This window comes from Anomaloglossus baeobatrachus, chromosome 3 (genome assembly GCF_048569485.1).
Source record: "Anomaloglossus baeobatrachus isolate aAnoBae1 chromosome 3, aAnoBae1.hap1, whole genome shotgun sequence".
In the NCBI taxonomy this organism is placed as follows: domain Eukaryota; kingdom Metazoa; phylum Chordata; class Amphibia; order Anura; family Aromobatidae; genus Anomaloglossus; species Anomaloglossus baeobatrachus.
The window spans coordinates 92407009-92420362 of record NC_134355.1 but is presented as its reverse complement, the minus strand read 5'-3'; the positions used below and the strand labels follow the sequence as shown (position 1 = coordinate 92420362).

General features: G+C 41.8%; 1 protein-coding gene across 1 annotated transcript in view; it reads left to right on the top strand.

The window, feature by feature from the left end:
• Nucleotides 1-13354, top strand: part of PLCB1 (phospholipase C beta 1) — a 990679-nt gene that overhangs the window by 515987 nt on the left and 461338 nt on the right. The window contains exon 4 of the mRNA XM_075339307.1: nt 7919-8059. Coding sequence (XP_075195422.1) covers nt 7919-8059 — 141 coding nt within the window. The remainder of the gene's footprint in view (nt 1-7918; nt 8060-13354) is intronic.

The following is a 13354-nucleotide window of genomic DNA, read 5'->3' as shown; positions in this document are numbered from 1 at the left end:
CATTTCCTTTTCATTAGCATTCTGCCAGCACTATAGGTGCTGGAACTTTGTTTTCCTCTATTACCAACGTTTAATACGTCGTTGGTTTTCCAACAACTTGCCTACTTTGAATTGAAAGACTGCTTCTATTATGCACGTATGCATGCAGTTTGACAGAAGGAGGAGGAGCAGAGAGAAACAAAGACTGTAGAGGAGTACATTTAACAGGCAGTTTGCCAGCAAGTTAATCAGACGTGAGACACTTAGTGGCCGGCCTATTACAGTAACTAATTAAAGGGGTATTCCCACCTCCTATCCCAATATGTAGTAGGTGTAATAATAATAATAATAATAATAATAATAATAATAATAATATTAGCAATTACCTCCTGTTATAGGCATGTCTCTTAACTCATGTGCAGGGCATTGCAGCTTTGGTATCTATGGTTACAACCACAAACACCTAACTAACCAACTGTCACTATCTGTATGGACGTAACCATGGATACCTAAGCTGCAATACCCTGCACATGAGGTAAGAGATAATCAGGAGAACTATACTACATTTTTAATTAGAGAGATTTGCTAATATTTAATATACAGTATAAAGCTGAGTATACAAAAAAAAAAAGGAATCCAGCACGACATCCAATGGATAAAAATCTTCTGTTTGCTTTATTAATCCATGTTAAAAGGTGAAGTTAAAATACAGACAAGGGACGTGTTTCGGAATATGCTTCCTTATTCACAATCCTAATCCTTATATGAGATCAGGTTGTTTAAAAATACAAGATCCATTAAATAGGATTATTTTATCTTCTTGTGAATATGTAAACAGTAATTATAGTCTGTATTATAATCTAAATCTTCATTCACAATTCTCTAGGCTTCAGATTGGAAATCTTTGAGAATTCTTTGTCGTGAGGCCCTGTACATTAATGTGATATGGGAAAAGCATAGTGTAGCTAAAACGTTTGGGCAGAGTCTGAGGAAAGTTTATAAATAGGGATGATCGAATACCTCAAATATTCGCGAATATCCGACGAATAGGTCGCCACTATGCGAATATTCGATGCGCAATGTAAGTCTATGGAAAGCCCGAATAGTTCCGAATAGTTGTTATTCGGGTTTCTCATAGACTTACATTGCGCATCGAATATTCGACCAATAGTCGAATAGCGACGACCTATTCGGAAAATATTCGCGAAGCCGAATATTTGAGGTATTTGATCATCCCTATTTATAAACTTTCTCCAATAGAAACTGGTAGAATTGTGAATGCAGCTCTGGGATATAGTAAAAGCTATTACTCAAGGCCTCTACAAAATAAATAATGTAAAGTTTGTTGTATTTTTATGTAAATTGTAGAAAGTTGTTATAGCCTTGGATTTTTCTGGAAATTGATGATTTGCCAAAGGTAAGGGCTGAGATAATGAATCCAAAGTAGTATAAAGGTACTGATACTTTGCTAGAACCAGTGGACAATTCGGTCTGAGAACATACTCATAAAGTGGCACTGCTTGAACTCACCATGTCCAACTGTATTGAGGAACACTGCCTATTGACAATAGCAATGTTATATTTCCAGGAGGAATAGAACACAATAATATAGTGTATTTTATTGGCAAAGTACTTGAAAAGTATTCATACCCGTGAACTTTTCCACTTTTTTCACATTACATCCACAAATTTAATCTATTTTTATTGGGATTTTTTGTGATATACCAACACTATGCATCAAGTATTTGGGAATTGTGAAGGCAATGATACATGGGTTTTCTAAATATTCTAAAAATATAAATTTGAAAATTGTGACTTGCATTTGTATTCAACTCCTGTTGTCTGATACCCCTAAATTAAATCCTGACTGACCAATTGTCCTCAGATGTCACCTAATTAGTAAATTGATCATCAAACAGCATAATGAAAACCAAAAAAACACACCAGACATGTCAGGTATAAAGTTATGGAAAAAAGTAAAGAAAGGTTAGGTTATAAAAAAAAATAGCCCAAGCTCAACATCTCACTGTTCACTGTGCACTGTTCAATCCATCATGCAAATATGGAATGAGTATGGCACAACTGCAAACCTACCAAGACATGGCCGCCCACCTAAATTGATAACCCAAGCAAGGACAGGATTAATTAGAGCCAAGCCAATGTCCAGGAAGCAGGAATCTACGGCAGACACCATCCAATTTTCCAAAGTGCTTTATTCCAGTATCATGTGCAGCTAAAAGCAGGACTCTACGGCAGACACCAACCAATTTTCCAAAGTGCTTCATTCCAATATCATGTGCAGTTAAATGTAGCGGGGAGAGAGCCGGGTGCAGGCCCCCTAATGGACGATGGTTGTTTCGCAGGTCCTTGTGCTTCTTCTTCTTCTTCTTGGACCCGTAGAAGCACAAGGACATGCGAAACGGCCGTCGTTCATTAGGGGGCCTGCACCCGGCTCTCTCCCCGCTACTTTTAACTGCACATGATATTGGAATAAAGCACTTTGGAAAATTGGATGGTGTCTGCCGTAGAGTCCTGCTTTCTGGACATTGGCTTGGATCTTCTTTCCTCTGTCTACGTGCACCCATGACCATTGTTTCCATAAGGAGGACTGAAGCTGACCTAGAAACCCGGCTATAAGGTATTGCACGGTTTGGTGCAGAAACCGCCTCTGCATAGTATACAGGATTAATTAGAGAAGCAGCCAATAGGCCCATAGTTACTCTGAAGGAACTGCAGAGATCCACAGATCAGGTAGGAGAATCTGTCCACAGGACAACTTAGTCGTATACTCCTCAAATCTGGCCTTTATGGAAGAGTAGCAAGTAGCAATTTTAAAGGAAGCCATAAGAAGTTAATTTTGTAGGCAAAAAAAAACATATTGAGGACACAACTACCATGTGGAAAAAGGTGCTCGGTCAGATGAGATCAAAGTAGACATTTTTAGGCCATAATGCAAAATGCTAGGTGTGGCGGCAAACTACCACTGCACCTCACCCTGAAAACACCCTCACCACCATCAAAGATGGTGGAGGAGGCATCATGCTGCTGGGATGCTTTTCTTCAGCAGGGACAGGGAAGCTGGTCAGAGTTGATAAGAAGATGGATTGAGCTAATTACTGGGCAATACTGGAGGAAAACCCTTTAGAATCTGCAAAAAACTTGAGTGTGGGGCGTAGGTTCACATTCCAACAGGACAACAACACTAGACATACTGCAAGAGCTACAAGGGATGGTTAGATAAAAGCATATTCATATTTGTGAATGACTCAGTCACAGTCCAGACCTGAATCCCATAAAGAATCTGTGGCAAGACCTGAAAATTGCCATTCACAGACACCTCCATCAAATCTCAATGAGATAGGGCTATTTGGCGAAGAATGACCAGAAATTTTAGCCACAAGATGTGCAGAGCTGCTAGAGGCATACCCCAGAGACTGGCGGCAGTATTTACAGTGAAAGGTGGTCCTACAAAGTATTGACCAAGGGGGGCTGAATGTAAAGTCATGTCACAATTTTCAGATTTATATCTTAAAACATGAAAATAGTTGGAAAATTTCATGGGCTATATATACTTTTTCAAGGCACTATACTTATTAAAATGGACATGTACAAATTTTATTCATTGAATTTGATGCTGGAATCAAACCTTTTTTCCATTACCTATACCATAAATCAACTCTAGTCAAAATATAGTATATATGCCTGATAATTTTGTAATCAACACCAAAGAGGTGCCAAAAATGTAATATTCTGGCTTTTATGAGACTTTTTTCTATAAACTTGGTCTACAGTAAGCCATTAAACCAGCATTTTATACTGGTGTACTATCTGAATGAATTAAGCAATGGGGAACCTATTTTGGACCAGTGATCCATGTCCTGACATAAGATTGGTCTGCCATCTTGCATCACAATAGGCCACTTTATTTTGCTTGGTGATAAATTATCTGTTCATTTTGATAAATGACATGTGTTATGGTGTCGTGATTGGGTCATGTAGCCTAGAGGCCGTAATCTCCGGTACTGGAAAATGACGTAAAAAAAAATAGTTTTTGTAAAGCGAGACCTCCCCACATTACCGGGGACAGGCACATGGAAATAAATCAGGGGATGTGTTATTTGAGGGAGTTTCACAAACATCTATAGATGTATTTGTCTAACCAGCCTCGTGTGCCAAAAATGCCGCCGATGATTACATGATTTACCATTAATAATGAATATAGCTGCATGATGCCCTTTGTAATCCCTTTGCTCTTTGTTTTTTTGTAATGAACGTATGAAGGTAATGTTATTGTAATTACACTGTAATAGAATCAGATTGATAATTTCATATCAGCATTTTTTTGGCTGCAGCTGCACAATTCCTGATGTAATTTCACGTCTTGTGCCATGGCTTATGTTTTTTTTCATTCTGTGAGTAACAAGATGAAGCTTGACAGTAATAGGCTTATGCCAAATGGCAAAACCAAAAAGTCTGAAATAATGCACATTATTATTATTTTTTATTATTATTATTATTATTATAGCGCCATTTATTCCATGGCACGTTACATGTGAAAAGGGGTATACATAATAAAAACAAGTATAATATTCATGAACAATACAAGGCACAGACAGGTGCAGGAGGAGCGAGGACCCTGCCTGCGAGGGCTCACAATCTACAGGCGATGGGTGATGGTACAGTAGGTGAGGGTGAAGATGGTTATGCAGCGATACAGTGGACTGAGGGTTACTGCAGGTTGTAGGCTTGTTGGAAGAAATAGGTCTTCAGGTTCCTTTTAAAGGTTTACACAGTAGGTAAGAGTCTGATATGTTGGGGCAGAGCGTTCCAGAGTATGGGGGAGGCATAAGAGAAATCTTGTATGTGACTATGGGAAGAAGAGATGAGAGGGGAGTAGATAACGAGGTCTAGTGAGAATCGGAGGTTGCGTGCAGGTAAGTATCGGGAGAGTAGGTCACAGATGTATGACAGAGAAAAGTTGTGGATGACTTTGTCATGATTAGGGTTTTGAGCAATGGGAAGCCAGTGAAGGGATTGGCAAAGTGGAGAGGCCAGGGAATGGGGTGGTCAAATTGATTAGTCGGAAAACAGACCTTAGTGGATATTGGAGGATTGCAAGACTGTTAGAAAAGAGGCCACAAAGCAGGAGGTTGATGTAGTCAAGGCGGAAAAGGATGAAGACATGCACTAGTGTTTTTCCAAAATCTTGGTTAAGGAATGTATGGATCGAGGAAATAATTTTGAGTTTGAGGTGGAAAGGGTTTGGATATGTGGTTTGAAGGAGAGAGCAAAGTCAATGGTTATCCCGAGGCAGTGGACTTGCAGGACTGGGGAGGGTGAGCAAGCATTGACCATGATGTATACGTCTGTTGGGGGGGTTGAGTGAGATGGGGGAAAGATGATGAATCCTATTTGTCCACAATTTAAAAATCAAGCGGAGAAAAAGGATAAAATAGCAGCCAGACACTGTGGGATTCTGGCTAGTAAGGAGATAATATCGAATCCAGAGAAGTAGATCTGTGTGTAAGGCATAAAGATGATATTGAAAGCAATAGGACTCTATGAGCTGTCCCAGGACAAAACTATAGAAGGAAAAGAGAAGGTGTCCAAGAATGGAACCTTTGGGGACACCGACAGATGGGGGGGTGATATGAGGTGGTAATGTGAGAGTGGGAGATGCTGAATGTCCAGTCTGTAAGGTGTGAGAAGATCCAAGATAGGGCCAGATATGTGATTCCAAAAGATGAGACCATTATGATTGCTTTACTAGTTTGTAATCGAGCTGAATCTAAGGCCTCATTCAGGCATCAGTTTTTTCATTGTATATAAAAAACTAACCAATTTTCCTCAGTATGCTAGATCCAATTTTTATCCATTTTTGTGTCCATTTTTATCATCAGTGTGCATCAGTTGTTCTGCTAAAAATAATCTGAGCTTATCCTACTCTTTCAGCTGTAAAAAATGGACAGAACTCAGATGACACATAGATGAACAAAAGTGGACATATCCTTTTTTTTATTTTGTGGAGAATCGATGTGCAGAAAATCGTGGGCAAGTAAAAAGTCCCATAGACTATATTGGATCTATCTTGGCAAAACATTTAAAAAGAGAATGGGCTTACCAGTTTTTGCAAATAGTCCTTTCAGATAACTCCAGTTCTCAGTGGAAATGGGTGTCAGACCCAATTGCTGACCTTCAACTCACAACATGTCAATACGAAAAAAGAAGGAAAACGCCACATCCAAATTCCAAAATATTATATATTAAAGCTTATTACCACATGATGGAAGAAAACTGACACGTTTCTGGCAATGAGTATATATACTACGGTTAAGAGGGCTGTAATGCCAGAAATCCTCATGTGGAGGATACGTTTTATATAATATGAGGATTCAATAAAGAAGATTTAAGGAATTAGGACATGCCGTTTCCCCCTCTTTTTTCATGTTGAGGCATAAAGGATATGTGGTGTAGCCGAGTAAATCACTGATAAAATAAACGTTGGAATGATTTTTTATGTGGAATACATACATATTCAACACTTTTATTTTAGAGGCAAATTTACTCATCAAGTATATAATGCATGAATCAGAGTCTCAGCTCTACATCGGTTCCTCGTTTGGAATCGGAGTCTCAGCTCTACATCGGTTCCTCGTTTGGAATCGGAGTCTCAGCTCTACATTGGTTACTCGTTTGGAATCAAGGGGACCTTTCTCTATAATGTCCAAATGATCATGATAACTGATTTGATGTTTTGCCATAAGGAATCTTAAAAATAGCCAACAGCCTATAGATTCTGGTGTATTGAAAGATCACATAAAATGCTATTGGTTAAAGAAGTAGCTTAAAACTCTCACCACCTTTAAATGAAAACTATACCTTGGCCAGCACCTATAAAATAACAACCTCTTGTGCCATTATATAGTAATAACCTATAGTGTTGATGTGGCCTTGTGTAGAATCTGGGTGAAATCAGGACACAATAATGCAGTAGACTATGGTTTTGCGTCATAAAAGATGAGCACTGTCAGAGTAAAGAAGACCCAATTGAGTCCAAAGTTTAAGACTTGCTTCAGTCTACTCAATAGCTCCATTTGAGTTCAGTCTGAACCCTGTTTTCCTGGAGCCAGGAGGTCTTCATGGATACGGCAAATGATCCTTAAACAAAGTGTACAATTAACTTCATATGAGCCCCCGAGCAGGGATTAGCAGACCAGTTGAAATTCGATTCAGCCTGGACTTTGGATAAAGTTTGGTTCTCGACTTAAACTTGACCTGAACCCCAATGGAAGTCACTCATTGGGCAGTTTGTGTCTCCGCTCACGTGCAGCCAGCCATAAACAGATCAGTTCCATTTTTTTTGGTGCACACTACATCCGATCATACTGTTGTTACCCCAGCGGATCACACTGGGCAAGCACCGAGCGTACCCGAGCACAGTGATGCTCGAGCAAGTAGTCAGCATACGTACAGCACCCAAACGCCGAACTCAAACACTGATTTTCTTTTGGAAAGTCTGTGCTCAGTACAAACCTCAAACTTTACTTTTCAGGTTCGCTCAACTCTACTCCCGAGGATTACTAGACATGGTTGTGACTACTGCCATCGCACTCCAAATTTTTCACTATACTTTATGGGCAATGATTTGTAGGAGCTGTGGTCACCATGGATGTCATAGCAGAAGTTCTTTTTTTACATAAGTGAAAGATTTTATTGATGTTTTACCAACAAAATATATGACTCGCCGTTTTGCACATTTAGGTCTGAAAAACAATCTCTAACTCTCTGCGGTTTGAGAGATAATTTTTTTATTGACTGAATAAAGACCAAAAAATAACACATAAAAACTGTTTTTTTTTTTGTTTTGTTTTTGCATAGATATCATATTAGAAAACATTCCTTGGAAATGGAAATCAACTATTTTTCTTTGTGTTTGCAGGACCCCAAGCTGAAAGAGCAATTGGAAGTTGGGAACTTTGGAGGTCGATTAGAATTTCGGATGTTCACCATTGTGTATGGACCTGATCTGACTAACATTTCATATCTCAATTTAGTAGCATTTCAAGAAGAAATTGCCAAGGTATGTTACGTTTACTGCAGAATATTACTTTTATGGTCAAATGAATGTAGACCTAAAGGCGATGATGGTCAGTTGATTGTTCAGCCGGCAGCTATCTCGGCCAGCAAACTCGCCAGACCTAAACCCCATAGAGAATCTATGGAGTATTGTCAAGAGGAAGATGAGGGACACCAGACCTAACAATGCAGACTGTCACGTCCCCATCGGAGTCCGCTCCTGCGACTTCTGCTCAGATCGCCAGATGACGCCATGTTCCCACCATGGACAGTGCTGGTGATGAAAGAGGAGCTGGTGCCCGTGGTTCTGCGGAGCACAGTGTCACGTCTCCACCGGAGTCCACTCCTGCGACTTCTGCTCCGATCGCCAGACGACGCCATGTTCCCACCATGGATAGTGTTGGTGATGGGAGAGGAGTCGGTGCCCGTGGCTCTGCAGAGCACAGGCTTCACTCATCCACTAGGCTGTGTTTCCCTGGAACCTGCAGTACCACTAGCTTACTGTAGGTGGCGTGTGTCTCCCGGCTGAAGTGGCCAACATTCACCTGCAGCCTATGGGAAGACACCACACCCTTCTTATTCCCCCTCCTGTCACATGACCACTGCCAGTGATAGTTCTGTTCTCCTGGCTCATGTGCTGTTTGTATTGTGATTTCTGTGCGCTGTCCTTTGCTTTTTGTTTGACTACCCTCCTGCCTGTCGTTTTTGTACCTTGCTGTCAGTTCCGGATTTGACCCCTGCTTTGTCTCCTCACTATGCCCTTGCCTGTTGATTCTGTTCCTGTTTTGCATCTCCTGGCTTTTGAACCTTGCAGCGTTCCTTGGGTTTGCAAATTACTATTGCGAATCTATTAGGGATTTTTCCAAGATTGCCAAACCCCTCACTGATTTGACTAAAAAGGGGGCTGATGTGGTTAATTGGAAGCCAGAGGCGATCCATGCCTTCTCTACATTAAAAGAATGTTTTTCCTCAGACCCGATTCTGGTTCAGCCTGACCTCATGCGTCCGTTTATTGTAGAAGTCGATGCATCCGAAGTTGGAGTGGGGGCGGTGCTATCACAAGGTACTCCGTCTCTCACTCAACTTCGTCCTTGTGCCTTCTTTTCCCGCAAATTTTCCCCCACCGAGACAAACTATGATATTGGTAATCGTGAGCTGTTGGCCATTAAATGGGCCTTCGAGGAATGGCTTCCTTGAGGGTGCCAAACATAAGGTCACAGTTCTCACAGACCACAAGAATCTCACCTATCTGGAATCTGCTAAGAGACTCAATCCTAGGCAAGCTAGGTGGGCATTGTTCTTCTCCAGATTTGATTTCGTGGTGACGTTTCGGCCCGGTACCAAGAACACGAGAGCGGATGCACTTTCCCGTAGCTTCTGTCCCTCTCAGTCAGAAAACATCAAATCAGTCCCTATTTTAGGTAAGGGCATTGTGGTATCATCGGTATCCATAGATTTGATAGAACAAATCCGTGATGCCAAAGACCAGGCTCCTGAAACCACTCCTGACCATAAACTGTTTGTCGCTCCCCCACTTCGTCTACGGGTACTTCAGGAGTCCCATAATTCTGTCCTTGCAGGTCACCCTGGTGTAGACAATACCCTCCGACTTGTAACTAGTAGCTTTTGGTGGCCAACCATAGCAAAGGACTGTAAGAAATACGTCCTGGCCTGTGAAACTTGTGCTCGAGCCAAGACACCCCGTACCCGTCCCGCTGGATTTCTCCAGTCCCTACCTATTCCAGAAAGTCCTTGGACCCACCTCTCCATGGACTTCATCACTGACCTTCCACCCTCAGAAGGGATCTGGGTAGTAGTGGATAGATTTAGTAAACAGTGCCATTTTGTTCCGTTGTCCGGATTACCTAATTCTGAAACGCTTAGCAGGTTGTTCATTAGGCATATTATGCGGTTACACGGGGTTCCTGAAAATATTGTTTCTGACAGAGGAATGCAGTTCGTCTCGAAAATCTGGAGGGCTTTTTGTAAAAAGATTAATATAGAGTTATCTTTTTCTTCCGCCTATCACCCAGAGACCAATGGTCAGACTGAACGTTCTATTCAAATCTTAGAACAATATCTCCGGTGTTATGTGTCTGATCATCAGTCTAACTGGGTGGAATATCTATCACTAGCTGAGTTTGCCATTAATAACCAGTATCAGGAGTCTATCCAGGCTACCCCTTTTTTCTGCAATTTCGGGTTGCATCCACGTTTTGGCTCCTTTTCTTGTGCTATGGTGGATACTCCTGAGGCTGAAAGCACTGTGAACAAACTGAAGGCTATCTAGTCTGAGGTGAAAGAAAACTTGAAGAGGGCACAGGATGGTCAAGCCTCAGCTGCTAATAAGAGGCGTTCCAAGGGCCCAAGCCTTGGAGTTGGGGATAAGGTATGGTTGTCCACCCGTCATATTAAACTAAAAGTCCCTTCTGCTAAGCTGGGTCCCAGATTTATTGGACCTTACGAGATAGTCGAGGTCATCAATCCCACAGCTTTCCGCCTGAACCTCCCTCAGTCCTTCAAAATATCGAACGTGTTCCACAAATCCCTCCTCAAGTTGTATCGTGTTCCCATTCACCCAGTCAGGCCCCCCCTCCTCCTGTTTTGATCAAGGGTAACCTGGAGTATGAAGTACAGAGGATCCTTGACTCCCGTATTGTTAGAGGGGCGGGGCAGTATCTTGTACATTAGAAGGGTTATGGCCCTGAGGAGCGATCATGGGTCCCAGCAAGTGAGGTCCACGCTAAAGGTCTTGTCAGGCGATTTCACCTCCAGTTCCCTGACAGACTGGGTTTTGAGGGTCCGGTGGCCCCTCGTGGAGGGGGGGATACTGTCACGTCCCCACCGGAGTCCGCTCCTGCGACTTCTGCTCCGATCGCCAGACGACGCCATGTTCCCACCATGGATAGTGCTGGTGATGGGAGAGGAGTCGGTGCCCGTGGCTCTGCAGAGCACAGGCTTCACTCATCCACTAGGCTGTGTTTCCCTGGAACCTGCAGTACCACTAGCTTACTGTAGGTGGCGTGTGTCTCCCGGCTGAAGTGGCCAACATTCACCTGCAGCCTATGGGAAGACACCACACCCTTCTTATTCCCCCTCCTGTCACATGGCCACTGCCAGTGATAGTTCTGTTCTCCTGGCTCATGTGTTGTTTGTATTGTGATTCCTGTGCGCTGACCTTTGCTTGTTGTTTGACTACCCTCCTGCCTGTCATTTTTGTACCTTGCTGTCAGTTCCGGATTTGACCCCTGCTTTGTCTCCTCACTACGCCCTTGCCTGCCGATTCTGTTCCTGTTTTGCATCTCCTGGCTTTTGACCCTGCCTGACGACCTCGGACTACAGTCTACCACAGGTAGCGATCTCTGGGGCTCTGTATAATTCCAAATCCCTGTAAAGGGGTTAAAGGGTTGCAGAGTTCTTGGGTTTCTGCTTTGTGAGTGGCTTTTCTCTAGATTCCCCTTACAGCCAGTCTGAGTCTGTGGCTCCTATCAGGCATTACACAGACGAGATGAAGGCTGCTATCAAAGCAACCTGGGCTTCCAGAACACCTCAGCAGTGCCACAGGCTGATTAATTGAGATGTATTTCTACATTACAAAAAGTATCGTATTTTTATGTGTACTAATCATTATTGAAAATTAGTTTTGGTCAAACTAAGTTTATGTACTGTATGTGTACTGTATATGGATTTTTTGTTCCTTATCACATGAAGATGTCGGAGAATTTATTGCATCTTTCACCGATAATCCAATAAAATGACAAATGTTCACATTTATAACAAAACATGATTGTTTTGTTTCTATATGAATACAGGTATGGCCACCTTAGAGGTGTGTGGCTTATAGTATGGTATTGGATTTATTAATCAAGTTGCAATCCTGAGCGACCATGTCTGACATTTACGTCTTTTTTGAAGGCTCTTTCCCTATGGTGACTTGCAGATTTATAGTAATTAAGTCTGTCAAGGAATAGCAGGCTGGTGGGAATCCTTGTTTTCCAACTTAACAGATGCTCGATCAAATGTTGACATCAAATTTTCAGAACTTTATTTTTGTATGGAGTGTAACTTGCCATATAGTTCTATATATGTGATTAATAGGGACAATAATGAAATGGAGCTGCTGTATTGGAATGGTGATGTCCAAAATGATGTATATAGAGGTATAAATATAGTGTCCAGAGCTCCCGGGGACTGAATTATTGGACTACATATATCACCGAGTGTGAGGACATAAAGTGCTTCTTACAATTAACTTTATTTATGAAAAGCAGAAGAATCCCTTTAGGTAATAGTGTAAATGCACAGCTCTCAGTGACTAATATGCTGTCTAAATGCAGCTATAGGAGGGAATACTGCTGTCTATTAACCTTGCCCATAACACAGAATATATCTATAGGGATCCATTGAATAGAAGAACAGCTTGATTCTCCTGGACCTTGAGTCACAATTCATCCAGTATGAGTCCCTGGGCCTTTCTTCTCATCTATTGTACCACTGCCCTATCATTTGGTGGGGAGGTCTTTGAGTCCCACCAAGTTCTGGCGCCCAGGCAGGGACTGCAAATTTCATATTCCACTATAGCTATACCGCTGTGTATGTAAGCATCTCAGACACATAGAAAATTTAGACTAGGACTACATTGTGATTGTGCTGTGTAATTGTGATTCAGTATCTGATGATCTCCTATGGTGTTACATTGCAACCTGCAACCGACCGTGGCTCCGATACAGAGTCGCAAATTTGGGGATTTTCTTTCACAGGTCACTGCCGCAGGTCACATGTGACTCACTTGCCATAATCTTCAATCACATGATGTGACTTATATGCGTCTTGACTGCGAATTGTCTGTTTTTCTTACAGCAGATTGGCAGGTCTAAAATAGTCGCACAACATCAAGTTGTAGACCAGTTGCACAGATATTTTTGATCTCGCATCTTGACTCAGAATTTTTGTTATGTGACTCATTATCATTTAGTCTTAAAAATGATGTCCATCCTGAAGAAGTTGACCTCTGTCTGTGAAACGGTCGTAGAGGCTGAGCCTGACCCCATCTGACCTATTTCACCCCACATGGGTAATGGCGATTTAGCCTTGGATTTTGCAACTTAGCTTGTGCTTGCTCTTTATATGTATAGGCAACTGTGGAATGTGAGAGCGTTTGTCATTAGTATTTTTAGTAACTATTGGTAATTTTTTGGGTGACACATGACAATGCCTTTCACTTCCCACTGGATATATGTATACTCCATGTTGGAATATCTATAGTAAAACCCGGTAACCAGTGTTTGATTCAGCCATT